Source organism: Ambystoma mexicanum, chromosome 10, assembly GCF_040938575.1.
Source record: "Ambystoma mexicanum isolate Mex_15411 chromosome 10, UKY_AmexF1_1, whole genome shotgun sequence".
Taxonomy (NCBI): Eukaryota; Metazoa; Chordata; class Amphibia; order Caudata; family Ambystomatidae; genus Ambystoma; species Ambystoma mexicanum.
The window spans coordinates 1,592,875,470-1,592,893,892 of NC_090932.1; the positions used below are offsets into that span (position 1 = coordinate 1,592,875,470).

General features: G+C 50.5%; 1 protein-coding gene across 2 annotated transcripts in view; it reads right to left on the minus strand.

Annotated features, from left to right (window-relative positions):
- Nucleotides 1-583: 583 nt before the first annotated feature.
- Nucleotides 584-18,423, minus strand: part of LOC138492644 (somatomedin-B and thrombospondin type-1 domain-containing protein-like) — a 281,295-nt gene continuing 263,455 nt past the window's right edge. For both annotated transcript variants that reach the window (XM_069619947.1, XM_069619948.1), the window contains exon 5: nucleotides 584-1,085. In XM_069619947.1, the coding sequence (XP_069476048.1) occupies nucleotides 980-1,085 (106 nt within the window). In that variant the 3' untranslated portion in view covers nucleotides 584-979. The remainder of the gene's footprint in view (nucleotides 1,086-18,423) is intronic.

The window sequence follows — 18,423 nt, forward strand, 5'->3', positions numbered from 1 at the left end:
CACACTAACTAGTGAGTGTCTCGTGGTACTCAATGTGGCTAAGTATCTGTACAGGGCCTGGCTCAGGAGAACGAGAGCCTTTAACGAAATTGGTCAAATAATTTCTAGTGCTATTTAGCTTCCTTTTTATCCCTTTTAATGTTGTATCTGTTACTTATTGTCGATATGTTTAATCAATGATGAACAATGTATACATTGTAATGTGTGATTTGATGGTTTTAAAAGCCGAATAAAGCTTGTTTTAATTGATGATCTTCATATTGAATGACATTTTCTTTTAAAAATATAAAACATGAATGTTACACTACCCATACCACATTAGTGCTTCTGCCCCCATCTAGGGTGACTTGAAACCAGGACATATTTTGTTCTCAAAGTCTTCCACTTTCTTGCTTTTCAAAAAGTGAACAGAATATTCTCACTTTGATTCAATGCCTTATTTCCCCCATCTGAAAATTGTTTCACTTTGTAAAACTGGTTTGGCCCTTGAACCTCCTGCAATAGAAATACACACAAATGGGTGAATGGTTGATGCCCCTGCCCTTGTAATCGCAAGAGCTATGACGTTCAAACATAGGCCATGATCTTTAAACTTAATTTTATTCTTTTTTCCCCCAATTTATAAAAAAAGGAAAATAAAAGTTCCATTGTGTGAAAATGATTTTCGCAGGTGGTTCCTCAGCGGAAGGAATTTGCACAAAATGAAGAAGGTGAGCAACGCTTGTTGAAAGCAGAAAAGACACTGAGATGTGTGCAGTTAAAAACAAAATAAAAAAGCCTCAGCCTCTCCTTGGCTTTGGTACAATACAGAGTTTTGTTAAATATCACGTCTTCGGCGGAGTCCATAGAGAAAGCGCTGTGAGACTGGAGGGAAGCTCTTTTGAGTGCGATTTTCGTTCTCGCCCGTTGGAGCAAAGGTAGTCTTGACCAATGGTTTCCCAGATCTTAGCAGTTGTGGGCAGCGCGGTCCAAACCACCATCACACGAAGATGTAGGAGTTCTGGGGGCAAGTGCAGTCTTCCTGGAGCGATTCTCGAACCCACGAGCCATGGCACCCCGGGACTGAGGCGGATATCCAGAATGTTCTGGGGAAAAAAAGAGGAAGACCTGGTCAGGATAAGGCATCAATGCAACATTCAGAAATGCGTCACACCATACAGTTGGTGTTTACAACATTATTGAACATATGAGATAGTGGTTTAATGAATTAAATTAATATCTGTGGTAACCACTAGTTAGTGGTGTGTCTAGTATAAAGTCTAGGGAGGATGTTTATTGATAATGGAGCTTTAGGAAATGAGAAAGAACCTTCTAAGGCTAGGAAATGTATCCCTAAAAGAGCCTCGAAAATGAAAAAAGAGCAGAGACTTGGTCAGTGTTTCGTGCTGACGCGCTTTCTCAAGGCAATACAGACTAGTTCCTGAACATAAATACAACGTACAACGTTATTGCGTGACATTGCATGAAATGTTCAATTGTAGATCATTGTCAAAAACAATTGTTGTAATCATTTCCAAATTAACACTAATTACTGTGATAAAGTATCATTCAAGTTATAATCAATCTCTGTTATGAGGCAGTAAAGATTGCAAACCATGTAATTTACACAAGACTGTATATTCAAATGGTTGCACCTTACATATCATGTAAGATGTGAGGTTCTACTTAGTACCTGTTTCCTGCATTACTGGGCCTCACATTTTATGTGAAACATTTCTATACTGCCACTGAATTATCTGTGTCATTTTACAAGCAACAAAGGGTGCCTAATCAGTACTGTTCAAAATTGTTTCTATTACCTCAAGATTAAAAGCAAGTTCTTTTTGGAACCCTGTACTTTATGGACCAGAAAACAAGCCTTCTCTGCCTATGCCCCAAGACTATGGAACCTCCTACCCATCAGCATCAGACTTGTTCCCAGGCTCCTATATTTCAGAAAATAACTCATGACCCACCTCTTCAAGGAGTCTCTCTCCCTCACAGTTAGGCCATCCATCATGTCGCCACCATGCCACTTGAATTGCTAGATGCCGTCCGCCCCTCTCACCCCCGCCACCCTGTACAGCTGTGCCTCTCCTCTGTGTCCCTCTGTATACTACCACCCGCTATAGATCTGTTCTGTTGGTGCCTTTGAAAAGCTCTCCGTTATGCATCTGTACTGTTGTATACCTCTATAAAGTGTTCCATTGCTTCTCAAAGCTATGTTCGCGCTCAATAAATACCATAATAATATTAATAACTGTTCCTAATACCAAACATTGAAGGAACTATTCGGTATTGCCTTGAAAAGGTGCTTCTGCACGAAACACTGGCCAAGTGCCAACTCCTTTTTTTATTTTTGAGTCTCTTTAATTATGAAAAGTTCCAACTAGAGGCTCTGCTATCAATACATACTCTTACGTCCGGTCCCCTTTCCTCCATAGTGCATAGGGGCGTCCCTCGCGAGGGACGGGAGACGAAGCCTTTTTCACTAGAAAAATCTTCTTCCCCTCTAAATTTAGAGGCGCGGCCCTGGGAGCATGCGCTGCCCTGAATCCGCCCTCTAGCGCCACACCTCAGTCTCCTTTTCCGCGTGGACGGAAACAGGCCAAATTCGCCGGCGCTCCTGGGTTTGGCTTCAGCCATGTAATTCCATGAGCAGATTCTTCCACTATATCTTCTTTTGTCTTTTATCTATTAGGTACTGGGTCCTCAGACGCCACAGCTCCTCGACAGGGTTCAGCAGGTGTCCATCCTTCAACGGGCTCTTCCCGACTTCAGACCCCCATGCCCTCTTCCTACTTTGCCTTGGCCCAGACCACGGTTGGCAAGCCTGTTCGGCGGGTGGCTCGCTGTCCTCGAAAGCGCTGAAGAACAGACTAGCCAGGTGGAGGGAGCTCTTTCAGCAGTCTCCTCCTGAGGATCTCAAGAACTTCATGAAACATCGATCCATCGATCCAGGCCTGAGGTAGGGCCTATATTTTCATCTGCACCCGCAAGGGAGACTCCTGCATTGGAGGGACCGGCCAGGTCCTTATACCAACACACGCACCAAGGCTGTCACAGCTACCGGCCTCCGGACTGAGGGGTCCTCGGATCCTCCCGGTGCAAGTGTTGAGGGGCCGCTAGACTCTGTTACCGGGCTTGCGCCCGAGGAGCTCCGCCCTTGTACCGGCATCGTGGCCGAGGGGCTACACCCTATTACCGGCAGTACGTCCAAGGGGGCACCTGAACGCAGCTCTAATGACCCCCTGGTCGAGGTTGGTATACCTACCGTGCCCGTGCTTGAGGAGCTGGGCAAGTTGCGTGCCTCACACATAAGAGACCTGGCAACACGTCAGAGCCACGTGGTAGGCAGCTCAACAAAATGGCCGACGTGCCAGAAAAGGACACCCATTCAATGCCTCTGCATGACTTTGGCGAAGAACGAGTATGAAGGTGGGACTGGCATCAACCAGGTACGTGGCCTACGGCCTACCCTTCTTATGCGCAAGGCTGTTTTCCTTTGCATCCGTATGTACAGGGTCAGCAGTGGCCTCAGCTGCCTCTAGCTACCCCGTCCGTACCCTCCTCATCCTCCTCCTCTGCGGCCAGCGAGGACCGGATCTTCGAGAGGTTCCTTTGCCTCATGAAGTCTCCACAGATGGGGGCTTTCATCAAGGACGCAGTCAGGGAAGTCCTTCCTGCTATACTAGCGGCACCACAGATGCCTCTGCCAACGCCTCAGGTCCCGGCACAGCCGCCTCCTCTGGCTCCCCAGCCTACTGCGCAGGCGGTCCCATACCTGCCTCCGCCTCTTCCTCAGCCTCCGGCCGTGGTTCCAGTGCCCCAGCCTCCGGATACTCCTCCTCCTCCACAGGATCCCCCAGACCCTCCAGATACTGATGAGGAAGAGGATCCTGACACACCATCATCAGCCAGGGCCTTCCACAAGCATCTCTCGGGCCCGGCGGAATACCTGGGCCTCCCCCAGCCCCAGGTAGAACATCCGTCAGAGGGCGTCCTCGCTGAAGTCCTCACGAGACGCCCTTCTGCCAGATGGGGATTCCACTACAGATCGACGTGGTGTCCCTCGCCAAGAAGGGTTGGCTTAAACCCCACTCTGTCCAGTTAGTCAACCGCCACCTGGACGCCAATTACAGGCAGATGGAGGGGGATACACCCTAGCTCCCCTCCCACCCTCAGCCACACTCCTCGGTGATTGCTGCAGCATCACTGTACTCCAAGCCTCAGTCGTCCTCGTCTTCGTCATCTACGGCGCTGTTAGGCAAGGAGGAGAAAACCTTGGAGGCATATGGTAAGAAGCTGTATTCCAATGCTTCCTTGCATCTGCGACAGGCTAACGCAGACGCCATGCTGCTGGCAGCCGCCAACCAGAGATTATGGCGGGAAATTGCTGACTTGCTCCTGGAACTCCCCGCCCACAGCCAATCGCGTTTTAAGGCGGGGCTAGCCAAAGCCAAGCTCGTGGCTTAGGATATCATGGAGTCCACCCTGGCACACATTGATACCTCTGGACGTGCCATCTGTATTGCCACAGACATGAGAAGGAAGGCCTGGCTCCGGGCAACCAAGTTCAAGCCAGATGTCCAGGAATGCATTTTAGATCTACCCTTCGAGGGCAGTGACCTCTTTCACTCCAGCACGGATGAGGAGCTGGACAAAAAGAAGAACAGCTCTCAGGCGGCTATGTCTTTATCCATACTGACAAAAACCATGCCCAATGCGTACTCCCAGTCTCAGCAACGCTCGGATAAGGGGCATTCACCTGGAGGCTTCTTCGGCTTCCAGGAACGGAGGTCTAGGCAGCTGGAACTCTCGCCGACCACAAGTCGGCGCAAGCAACAAAATGGGGAGGTGGGCAAGGGCTTTTTCCAGTCCCCCTCGTCCGCTTCCGAGAGTAAGAAGTCATGACACACCCCTCTGGGTCCATGTGTCTCCAGTGGGGGGCAGGCTTGCGCTTCATGCACACTTTTGACGACAGAACTGTGCGGACACCTGGATCCTGTCAGTAGTCTCCTCGGGGTAACGTCTACTTATTCCTGCCTGCGCTTCCTCCTCTCCTCCTCTCCTTGTTGGGACAGCAACTCTTTTGACTGAGATTCAGTCGCTCGTCCTGAGCCAGGCCGTGGAGGAAGCCCCAGCCTCCCAGCGAGGCTCGGGCTTTTATTCCAGGATCTTTGCAATTCAGAAAAAGAACCAGGCTGGCCTGAGAGTTGTACTGGACCTTTCCACCCTCAACCTCTCCTTACCTTTTTCGGAGATTCAAGATGGTTACGCCAGCCTTTATTGCAGAGACATTGTGCAAGGGAGACTGGATGTGCTCCCTGGATCTGAAGGACGCTTATCTGCACGTCCCGATTTGGCAACCACATTGTTCTTTCCTCCGGTTCAGGATCATGGGCTGCCATTTTCAGTACAAGGTCCTCCCTTTTGGCCTCAACACGGCCCCAGGGGCTTTGCCAGGCTCATGAATGCTGTGGCAGCCCTCCTCTGGGCTCAGGGCCTCCATATATACCCCTACCTAGATGACTGGCTCTACCTAGACGACTGGCTCGTCAGGGCCACATCTCAAGAAGCAGTTCACCACTCCTGCCATGCACTGATGAACACACTAAACGACCTGGGCTTTTCACTCAATCTCAAGAAGTCACATCTGCAACCCACGCAGTCTTTGACCTTCCTGGGCCTCATCTAGGACATGCACTCTGAGAGGGTCTTCTCCTTGGAGGACAAGATCTCAGCCATCAGAGGGCCCTGTCCCACTTTCTCAGCCGAGGCGCTACTACGGCTTGGTGGTACCAGCATCCCCTGTTTTATTTTGCAGCGCTACTGTTGGCAGTCCCCCACACACGACTTATGATGACGACGATTCAGCTCCACTTCGCAGCGTTGTGTAACCAGGAGAGGGGCTCTCAGGCTGAATTCTTTTTTTTTTTTTAATGAATTTGTATTGATATTTCACAAGAGATAGAAATCAAACATAACAAGGAACAAGGAATGTAACAAGGGAAGAAAACTCCCGTCGACCCAAACCACCCCCCCCACCCTCCGAAATCTCAGAAGCAGTAGTACTTAAGTTATAACATATTTGTAATAGAGGAACAAAGACAAGGAGAAATATGAACATAGCATCATATCTAAGTTCAGGCAAAGCTCCCTTTAGACTCTAGTTCACTCCTAAATCAGTGTCTTCTTGAGGGAGTACCATGGCAAGTAGTTCCATGCTTTTAGGGCACCACGCTCTACGTGCTCTTTCAAAAAATTCAACAGGGGAGGGGGAGCCCAGCCAGATAGAAATTTCCCATGTTGACCTTGTAAGCAGTGTGAGAGCCACTCAGCTTGATATCTAGTACCCGTTCAATGGCCTGGTGAATACTCCCCCAATAAGCGGCCAACCTCGGGCAGTCCCACCAAATATGGGCCCACAAGCCACGCTCGCCACAATTCCTCCAGCACAGCGGCGAGGAGGACGCAAACATTTTATTAAGTCTAACTGGAGTTAAGTGCCATTGATGGATTACCTTCATCCACATCTCCCGGGTCTGGATAGATCTAGTTAATTTCGGGATCTGCTTCCACAATTCCTGCCATTCTTCCTCATCTATTACTACGCCCGTGGCACCCTCCCATTTCTCCATGTATGCTCTGCGTGAAATGTCCTCTCTAATTTTAATAACCCTGTAAATGGATGCTATGAGGCCCCTATCTCCCTCATGTGTGTCTAGGTACTTCTCGAATAGAGTAAAGGAACGTGTGCCTGCCTGTTTCTGGTCTGGGTGGGACAACCAATGCCTCAGCTGCATATATCCATATCTATGGGTTTCCCTTAACCCAAACTCAGCCTTACACTGCTGGAAGTCCTTCAGCTTATCTCCCTCAAACATATCTCGAATCATCCGGCATCCCCTCAGATGCCAATCATCGAATACCGAGGTTTTATAACCTGGTGAGAATCGCGGGTTTTCATAGAGAGGTGTGTAGGGAGAGGGAAAGGTAGTTATGTGCGCCTTTTCGATTGCTGCATCCCAAGCCTCTACTACTGTCAAAGTGATTCGGCTCCTGTACATCTGCGGGGGTCTATCCGCTTTCGGGAGCCAAAGTGCTCCTTCTAGATTTCCGGCCACTACCGCCCTGTCCATAGGTCTCCACGGCTTGCCCCGGTCGTCCCTCTGCCAATCACGAAGAACCCTCACCTGAGCCGCTAAATAGTAAGCTCTAAAGTCGGGTTCCCCCAGGCCACCCCGACAGACGAGAGTCCTCATAAGAGTTGCGGCCACCCTGGGTCTTTTGCGGCTCCAAAGAAAAGGGTTAGTAAGAGCATCTAGGGTTCTAAAAAAGGAGACGGAGACTGCCACCGGAAGAGCGGTAAAAAAATGTAGCAAACGCGGCAGCACCGCCATTTTAAGAACATTAATACGCTCCAACCACAAGACGAACAATGGGCCTCAGTCAATCAGCTTGGACTTAATTCTCTCTAACAGAGGAAGGTAGTTCGCTCGATAGAGCTCGTCCACTGTATTGGTAAGGTAGATCCCTAGGTATCTAAGTCCTCCGCGTGTCCACCGGAAGGCGTAGCCCTGCTTGAGGCTTTGTTCTGCAGCTGTTGATAGGTTCAGGCCTAGGACCTCCGACTTATTGGTATTGACCTTCAGTCCCGCCACCCGCCCAAAGTAATCCACTTCCTCTTGCAGCGCCGCTAATGATGTTACAGGGTCAGTCAATGTGAGCAAGATATCATCTGCAAAGGCGGCTACCTTATGGGTTTGCCATCCAAACACCATGCCCTTTATACCCTCGTCCTCTCTTATCGCCTCTAAGAAAGGTTCTAAGTGGAGCGCATAGAGTAACGGAGACGGAGGACAGCCCTGCTTTGTGCCCCTCTCAATTTGCACTGGATCCGAGATCTGCCCATTGATCACTAACCGAAGGGATGGACTCCGATAGACCGCTTTTACTCGAGCCAGAAATTTAGGCCCAAACCCCATCTTAACCATAGTGGCAAACAGGAAGCTCCACTCCACGCGATCAAAAGCCTTTTCGGAGTCAACCGCTAGAAGAAGGCCTGGGATCTCCTTAATCTGAGACTTCTCAATCAAGTGAATCACTCTCTGCACGTTATCAGCCGTCTGACGCCCCTTTATAAAGCCCGCCTGATCGTTGTGTATCAGTTTGGGCATAAGGGAAATTAGTCGGGACACCAGGATCTTCGTGTAGATCTTTGAGTCTACATTTATGAATGCAATCAGTCGATAAGATCCACACTCCTCTGGATCTTTGCCCTGCTTATATATAAACGTTACCTTGGCCTCATCCATGGAGGTCGGTAAGACACCGCACACGCCCATACAATTGAAGAGCCTAGTTAGGTGAGGGACTAGAATCTCTTTATGATTCTTAAAGAACTCTACCATGAAACCATCGGGCCCTGGGGCTTTATTTGGAGAGAGCTCGGAAATCGCTTTTCTGACTTCATCAGTAGTTATGTCTCCCCCTAGCTGATCCCACTCATCCCTCGAGAGGGCCGGGAGATCAACTCTATCCAGGTAAGCCTGCTGCAATGTGGGGTCAGGAGTATTTGACATATATAAGGAAGAGAAGAATTGACAGAACTCCTTCTCCATCGCTACGGTGTCTGTAAATCTCAGGCCTCCCTCCCCCTTTATAGCTAGGATCGTCCTACGCTGTTCGTTCTTCCGCAGCCTTATTGGCTTTCATGTAGTGTATCTGCCGCAGACGTAGTAAGCTATGTTTGGCCGCTTTAGTTTGGAGAAGGTTCAATTGCCCTCTCAAAGTACGAACTTCCTTAGCGGCGGCCGGTGTGTGCTTAACGGCTAACCTTGCCATTGCTTCCTTGAGTCTCTCGCCCACCATCTCCTCTTCCCTCCTCAGCTCTCTCTCTCTCCTGGCTTTAATTGCCAAAATGTTCCCCCTTATCGTGGCTTTAAGAGCATCCCACCATATTTGCGGAGAAGTATCTTCCCAGGCATTCTTTTCCACATATTCCTCCAGCTCCCTATTAACTTCCCTGACCAGGACCGGATCCTTAAACAGTGCTGAGGGATAGCGCCATCTCCACAGACCTGGAGGTCCCCGTGATCTTCGAAGAAGTAATGTCATAGGGGCATGGTCTGATAACGCTATGGGGGCCGAGAGAGAGCTCCACAATAAGTCCCAGGAGAGAGGCCGAGGTCCAGATATAGTCAATACGGGAGTGGGTTCTATGGACATAGGAGTAAAATGTGTAGCCCCTGTCTTCCCCCTGTATTTCCCTACAAGCATCCACTAAGGCCAAGTCCTGGATTTTCTTTTTAAGGTCTCTCGAGGGCCCGCCCGCCGAACCCCATACATCTCTGCTTCTATCCCTGGACGGATCCCAAGCCATGTTAAAGTCTCCAGTTAAGATTATACGCCCCTTGGCAAAATCTCTTAACCGGACCAGAGACCTCTGGAGAAAGTCATCTTGACCAGTATTGTGAGCATACAACGTGGCAACGGTATATACCTCTCTCCTGCCCTCCATCAGGCATGCCAGGCACCTTCCCTGATTATCTTTCTGTATAGACTTGATCGACAGGTCCAGCCCATCCTTCAGGGCGAGAATCACCCCACCCTTCTTACATGACTAGGTGGCCTGATGAAGCCGTCCATATCCCCAGAGCCTAACCCTCCATTGATCTCGTGTCTGGATGTGGGTTTCTTGCAAAGCAACTATATGTGGGTTCTCCTTTCGTATGTAGAGTTCTAACTTTCTCCTTTTAACTGGAGAGTTGAGCCCATTCACATTTAACAAAACTATCCTCAACTGGTCCATGCTAAATAAAGATGCTGCTCAAAAGAACAAGGCCCCATACGCTATGCTTCTCACACTTCGTAGTTCCCGGCCTCTTATGTAGGGTCTGCAGGGTAACCTGCTCGGTCTTCCTCTCTGCTCCTGAGAAACCCCCCCTCATCCCTTTCCCCAACATCCAAACCACCCCCTGGGCGGGCCCAGCTGGCAACATGCCCCCCTCCAATCCAAAATAAGAGAGCTGGGCCCCGAAAGTAACCCAGTAGTCCCCAACGCAGGATATCCCAATCCCATTCCAAGACACGCTGCCCCTCCCCGCCCTGTCTGAACCTTTACAAATGCATTTGCTATCAAACAGCTGAAACCAACAGAATGCTGTAGGTGCCCTCCCCGGACTGCCTTTGTTGGGCCTCTATGCCTGCAAAACCCCAGTTCCACCCGGGGTATCAACAGAGGAAGACTGAGTGAGCGGGCAGGCCCCCCCCCCCGGTGAGCCATGATCCGCCATCCGCTTCCTGGACTGCTTCCGTTTGACCGTGGCCCACTCCCAAAGCTTGCCCGATCTGTCGCGGCTAGGAGGGTCTCCTTGGTCTGCTAATGAGTGTTCCTCAATACCCAGCATTTCCATGCCTTGATCACATGACGTGATTTTGCGTTGCTGGCCTTCCCACACAAAGCCCAGCGCAAAGGGATGGAGCCACCTGTACCTGACCTGTTTCTCCTGTAAGAAGTTCAAGACTGGCTGCATGCGCCTCCTTTTGTTGAGGGTGATTTGGGACAGGTCTTGGAATAAGAAAATCTCACCACCGTTGTAATATATATGCCCAGCTTCCCTCGCTTTTCCAAGGATCTTTTCTTTTGCCACATAATTGTGGAAGGCCACACGAACATCCCTAGGCCTAGCACCTGGTTCCGAACGAGGAGGGCCCACCCGGTGAATCCTGTCGAGCTGAAAGTCTGCAGCTGTGTCCCCCTCAAGTAGATCTTTGAAAACCGTCGTAAGGGTTTGCGATAGATCCTGGTTATGCACAGATTCTGGTAATGCCTTGATCCGTATGTTGCCTCTCCTGGAGCGATTTTCCAGATCCTCCACTTGAATCTCCAAGTTCTGGGTAGCCTGCGCTATTGTTTCCAGTATGTTCTCAGCTTTGCGCGCATCCTCTGTCAACTCTTGAACGGCCCGTTCGTTGGTATCTACACGCTCTTCGACCTTACGGACATCCCGCTTTATATCTTTCAGGCCTTCAGCCAAATCCTCCCTCAAAGTGTCCATCTGTTTCTGGCCTGCCAACGTAATTGTATCCACCATTTCGCCAAGGAGCTACCGAAGGGCTAAGTAACATGCCCCTCTTGACGGACTGAGGTAGATCCTTCGCTTTGCCTATCCTCGCCATCCTCCGCTGAGAGCTCACTTCGGTGATGGGTTTCCTGGTCTTGGTCCTTGGCCCAGAATTTGACCAAGGAGGTCTCGCGGACCCTTGCAGTGCTCTTGGAGGCCAAGGGGGGGGGGGGTCACAGAGCCTATTCCTGGACATGGCAGGCCACCAGCTCTAACCTCCACCTCGGAGAACACGAAATCTCGCTCTGCCACTCGGCGTCCTAAAAGTCAGGAGGCTCGGTGATCCGTCCCCCCCTGTGCTAAGTCCATGTAAGATCTCCCGAGCAGGCGTTAGCGCACCCCTCCACCTGGAGGGCGTTGTGCTTCTTCGCCAGGCCGTGGATCCCTCAATCGCCCACTCCAGCTCCCTGTTGGTAGCGATGCGTGATCCAGCGAACGAAAACTGCAGGTCCCCCTGGCCCCCGCACCTCGGGTCAGCGATTACCTGCTCCAATGCGTTAATGCGTCGTCTCGGGCGCCCCCTCCATTTCCCAGCAGATGCACAGCCAAGGTGTAGAGCTGGCCCACCATGTTACAAGGGCCACAAAGTCTCAAAATTGTCGCTGGATGTCCCAGGCGGGGATCGACGTCCGCCACAATCCAGCGCTGGAATGGAGCGGCCAGCGCCAAAGCTGGAAGCCGGATCAATGAGGGCCACTCAGTTCACTGCAGCTCACCCTACTTCCCATTCCACGGCTCTCCGAGCCTCCCTGTGTCTCCAGCCAGCACTCCAGCCAAGTGCGGCCGCCGCCGTATCGTCCTCAAGAATGTGCAGCATCTCCACCCGGCTCCACTCCTCACCGCCGAGCCGAAGAGTCCCTCCTACCGCTCCCGGCTCATGGAGCAGTGCGTACCCTCAGGTAGAGAGTCTCCCCAGTCGGAGAATCAAGGTCCACGCAGGGGAATCAGCCGCCTCCAGAGTGAGCAGCTGGGGCTGCCAGACGCACCTCCGACAGCAGGGCCGACTCCTCCTCCACCCTCCGACGCAGAGAGAGCAGGCACGGCGGACACCTGCAGACTAGCTCTCCGACACCCTCCAATTACACCGGCTGGCCGGAACTGCAAGCTGTGTCCCCTTGGCCCGCAGGGCAGGCGGATTGAAGCTCGGGAGCCACTCTAGTCGGCTCCAACACGGGCGGCGGCAGTTGCCAGAGAGCCCCTCCAACAGCAGTGATCACCGCTCCGGTCGCCGATACCCAATCGCGGGCACAATTCTTCGCCGCTTCGCGGCCCTCCGTTCTGCCAGCATGCACTCCCACCACTCTGGGTGCGACTCCCCGTTGATAAAGCTGCTATGTGAGCGCCGGGGAGGGCTATGTACTCACAATCAGCCATTTCGGACTGCCTACAGGGCAGGAGCTCCGGGGACACGGTGTTCAAAGGGTGGCGGCCATCTTGGAATCCAGGCCGATATTATTAAGATCCCCATTTCTCTCCACCCGGACCTCATGTGGTGGTCCAGGGACTGCAACCTGCAGATGGGCAAGCCCTTCAGGCCCCCCGTCCCACAGGTGACGATTACCACAGACTCCTCCCTCAAGGGCTGGGGAGCCACCCTGGAGTATCTATCGATCCACAGCACATCATCTGGTTAGCGCTCAGAGCCTTCCTCCCACATCTCAAGGGAAGGGTTGTCCTCATCCAGACAGACAATTCGACCAGTATGTACTACATCAACAAGCAAGGGGGGCATAAGGTCCCCTTCCCTGTGCAGACTGATGATCAAAATGTGGGAATGGGCATTGGAGAATGAGATTTTCCTCACGGCAGTCCACCTTCCGGGGGAATCCAACCTGGAAGCGGACAGGCTCAGCAGTTTGGGAGTGGACAACTATGATTGGCAGCTGAACAACCTTGTTGCACAGGAGATCTTCCACAGATGGGGCCTCAGTTCGCCTCCTGGCAGGGGCAGGGCCTAGGCTCCCTGGGCGACGCCTTATGGATCCAGAGGAACGGCATGTCAGCATACGCCTTCCCACCCACTCCACTGATTCACAGAGTGCTTTGCAAGTTCAAGGAGTCTCACCAGCTCAACGTCATTCTGATAGCTCTGTGGTGGCCAGCTAGGCCATGGTTCTCAGGAGCTGCTCAGCCTCTCAGAGGTCCCTCCAAACCACCTCCCAACTGGCCCAGCACATCTTCTGTCGCAGCAGGGGGGGGCAAGGACATCTACCCCGCCCCTCAGAAGCTGTCCCTCACAGCGTGGTTCCTGAGCAGGTGACGCTCAGCCACCTCAACCTATCCCAAGCCAATCTGGAAATCATACAGGGGGCTAGGAGCAAGGCTACCAGAACCCAGTATAAAAGTAAATGGACCAGGTTCTGCCACTGGGCTCACTCCAAGGATATCGACCCGATGGCTCATTTATTGGACGACGTGCTGTCATTCTCGGCGCACCTCGCCAACTCTGGCGTGCAGGTGGACACCTGCCGCACATACCTCTCAGCCATTGGAGCCTACAGGAATTTGGAGGAAGGGGTCTTCTCCTCCTTCAACCCGATCGTCAGGTGACATTTGGCCAGGCTCGCTGGACTCTACCTGCCCATCAGGAAGCTACACCCCATGTGGGATTTGAACCTAGTCTTGGGCGCCCTCGAGCACAAGCCGTTTCATCCTATGACGTCCGTGGACATCAGGCTGGTCACCATCAAGACGGCCCTGCTAGTCGGCATCACATCAGCACGCAGGGTCAGCGAGATCCAGGCCCTAGTCGCCTCAGAGCCGTACACTACCTTTCACAAGGATAAGGTGGTTCTGCGGACCCATCCGGCATTTCTACCTAATGTGCCATCAGCCTTTCACTTAAACGAGATCATCCTTCCTACATTATTTGCTGACCCGAAGGAGGAACCTCAGATAGTTCTGCACTGCTGGGCTTCGGCAAGTCAAATGCCGTATTCATCACTTTTAGGGGGCGCCAGGCCAGGCTGTCAGGCCTCCAAAGCCTCCATTTCCCACTGGATGGTCTCGGCCATCAAGGAAGCGTACGAGGGCCAGCATAGACCCCTTCTGGCGAACATGCATGCTCATGCTTGTCCCCTGGCAGGTCATAAAATGAGCAGCCACATGGGCCACTCCATCGGCTTTCTGCAAGCATTACTGTTTGGATGCCGGCTCCAGGTCGGATGCGGCTTTCGGACTGGCAGTTCTCCGGAACCTGTTTGCTTAAGGAGGGTCTCCGCGCCATCCTGGGGCTACATTCAGTTGTAATTGCCCATGCAGTATGGAGGAAAGGGGACGGTACGTAAGAGTAATTATAAGTTACTCACTGTAGTGACTAACGTACTCGTCCATAGTCCCCTTTCCTCCATACATCCCACTATCCTCCCCCCTAATAATCTAGTGTCATTAGGCAATGGTAAATCTATTGTCGATGCGTCTTTGGGGACTGAGGTGTGGCGCCGGAGGGCGGAGTCAGGGCAGCGCATGCTCCCAGGGCCGCGCCTCCGCACGCCTCTAAATTTAGAGGGGAAGAAGGTTTTTCTGGTGAAAAAGGTTCCGTCTGCCGTCCCTCACGAGGGACACCCCTGTGCAGTATGGACGAAAGGGGACTATGGACTAAGAGTACGTTAGTCACTACGGTGAGTAACTTATAATTTTCCTAACTAGACTTTATACAATACATCAGCTAGGAGCTAGCCAGACATTTAATTTCTTGAAGAAACTGAAGGCGTGATGTCTTGCTTAGTAAAATGTTTAGCAGCATGAACCAAACCTTCTAACTTGTTGGCTTAGTGCAGGGAATGAAATCACCTGCTATCCTTCCACCTTTTCCAAAGACATTATTGAACAGTTGCTAAGAACACAGAAACATAATCTGATGGAAAACATGAACTATCATGTCCATCCCTGCTGCTTCTTAATGTGCCTAAACTGTGGGGTTAAGTCTTCCACAGAAATCTATCCAATTGCCCCATGTTTCTCATCACTACCCCACTTTACTGAAGTATAACCTTTGTCACTTCTTCCTGAGGTGCCTCTTGCAGGAATTGTGGTTAAAGCAAAGCGTAATTCTGCACGGTCTCCATTCGGCCCAGAACCTTTGATGTGGCTGCTAGGACAAGACGCAGGGTTCTAGTTGAGGCTCCACCAGTGATGTGGACATGTTTGATAAACCCAACTCTGGTCTAGAAAGAGAAAAAGGACTGCCTGATTTGCGTTCTGGCTATATGGATGCTATGTGCTGTAGGCAGCTGTGCTGCACTCCAGGCTTATGTTTTTCTTGGCTTGAGTGGATATGGCCATATCCAGAATAAAATATTGATTAGATGAAGGAACCCGAATGTTCTCTCTGAGGTTGTGAATGCCCTTGGATTTCCTGATGTTATGGACTGCAGCTCCCATGTTCCTCCACCGTTGATTATTTTGGATAGGTTTTATGGGATTTGGAGTCCAGAAAAGGTGACAGACCAGTGGTTTATGGTGTCTGGATGTACCCTATTCACTCTATGAATTTGTCTGTGTTGTTGATGGTTTCTGGGCACCGCTCTCTAAATGCAACTGGTGCAGACTCTCCACAGATTCCAACCCACTTTTTAACCAGATTGACAGATGGGTGTAACTGTGTGTAGGCTTTGTTTGTGGGGGCGCCCCTATCTGGCAGGTGAGAGTAGGTGGAACATTCTGTGTGCACATTATCCAGCACTCTCTTTCCGAAGTCCAAGTTGTGATGGTTAAGTTGCGTGAACCAGAACCCTTTGGTTCTCTTGGGGGAGATGCAAGGGAGTTTACTTGCACAGATGGGAAAGTACCACTTAAGCAGTCAATTGTGCCACTTAATCTTGGGACGAAACTGGGAGATGTGTAAAAATGTTATCTGTCCCAAGCAGGGATCGAAATTAAAATTGGATAAGCAGGAGCTAAAAGCAGCTCCTGGGTACCCAGCATTATCCAGTGACCAAGAGCTACTACTGGGGTAAAGGGAGCTAGTACATAGGGTTCCGCAAATCTAACTTCCACATAAGATGCAAACATATCATTTTGTCCATTATTTCACACCTTTGGCTTTACATGTCATCCAGATGTGTCTTAATGTTTATTAACAAATAATGTTTATTTATAGTTTGCACCAAATGCAAAGATTTAAATTCACATTTGTTTGTTTGTTCTGGATCAGTTTGCCCGGGTAGCCAAAAGTAGTTCCTCGTAGCCGTTAGTGTCAAGCTAGCCAGACACTGATAGCTCCCAGCTTCCCTGAATTTCTAACCCTGCCCAAGTGTGTGGATGCTTTCTATGGGTGGGTTCACACAGGTTCCCGCCGTCCTACCAGTCACTCTGCTCTTTTCAGAAATGGGCTCCAGGGGGCGGTTCCTACATACTGCTCTAATACAGAACTAGTGCCTGGTTGAGACTCCAGTCTGTCTAGAAGCTACTCTCAACCATGGGCGTTCCGGAAGGAATGTTAAGCATTTCCGGGGCTCTGCAAGTACTGTAGGGGCCCTTTAAATCAGCTCACACAGTACCCAGAAGCCATCTCGTAAACCAACATACCAAGAGAGCCTGCCTGTTTGCGCCTTCTCCTTAGATGGCGTGTTGGGCAATGGGGGGCACGAGGGTCCCCTTGATCAGAATTGAAAGTTTGTGCACAGGAAACCAGGATGGAGGCTCTTTGCTGAAGGTCCAAGGGGGGTTCAAAATAGGCCCATCATTGTGGCATTGTATTTGCAAACTTTGTGTTTAGCCCAAAACTGCTGTGGGCAAAACGGTAATATCCACACCAGGCCATCATTGTGCTGTAAAGCAATTGCACAAAATCCTGACACTTACTGGCGTTTTGCATTCTGCATCCTCCCAGAGACGAGTCTGGAAGAACCAGTCTGCTCAGCAGGCAAACCAGACCGCCTCAAAGGGTGCAACAAATGTGTTGATGCAACCGAAACCAGGCAGATTCCCAGACATCTGGCTCATGAAGAACTCTACCCTGATAACCTGTCTAGTCTATCAGCCCATGCTTGCTCCAAAGCCGGCACAAGCATGGTTCCCCAACGTGAATGTTTAATTAAGTCCTGCTTAAAATGAATACTTAGGTTTTCAATAAAAAAAACATCACTGTGGTGAAGATATCTTCTCGTATGGAGCGCAAAAAAATCACTTCTCTAAACTCTCTCCATCCTCCCCTAGGCAGGACATATATGCGTGTGTGCTGACGATGCCACTATTTTATAAGTTGTACCACATTTCATACTCGTCGAGACTTACAACCTCCTTCCACAGTGTATGTTCTTCACAATTCCACATCTTGTTATTATCGAAATAGGTGCAGTGATCAGAGACACAGCGGCCATTTTGTCCTTGCTTACTGGGCTGTCGCCTGGTCATAAGTCTGTAGGAATGTCTGAGAGCTTCTGATTGTTGCCATTTCAAGGGAATGTGATTTTCTTTATTGTCATTGTCTTCCGTCTTTTACCATATTGAGATCTCATTTGCTTTGTGCCATGGACAGACAATCATTTGTTTGACTGGTATTCCTCCAGAATACCGGAACAAAAAGCAGAATGCGCAATTACTGCGCATTCGGCTTGTGAAAAAAAATCAAGGCCCATAATGCCAAAAATGGGAAGCAGGGGTTGTGGGGGTGTCCACTGCTCCCCTTGTTCGGCATTATGGGATGCGGGGTGTACCCAGCTTCAATGTTATTGATAGCGGGGAAAAAAAGAAAAAGGGACTCTGCAGCGCCAGCTGCGACCCACGTTAGTGGGAGGGAACTGACGCTGCAGGGGTAGATTGTCGGCGGCATACTGCTGTGTGTGTGTCACCGAATAAGGTAAGTGGGAAGTGGGGCTGGTAGGGGGATGCGGGAGGACGGAAAGTGATCTACGTGATCACTGCACAACAGGATTTTTCGATTCAATCTTTCCTGATTCGCAGTGATCATGTAGATCCGTATGACTTGGCATTAGCTTGTTGCTCAGCAACATTGTCTCCAATCTCAGGGTTTATACATATTGATTGCTGGCCTCAAAAGAGCCACCATTGGCTCCTCGGGTAACTCCATGCCCTGGTTTCTTATTTATGAGATTCCAAACCTTTAGTGTAGCACAGAGCCACAATATATATAAGAGCTACTTCTCCTTCATGCAACCACCCATTCTCCGTGTCCTTTTTTTGAGGCATGTATGTCACCATATAACGATTCATACACCAATTATTTGTACACACGTGAGTCAGAGGGTGCATACGGTTACCAGTCATTTGGTCGAAAACCAAATGGTCGAATGACCATTTGATCGATGTAAAATGGTGGGGAAAAAAAAGGTCGAATTTTTTATTTATTTAT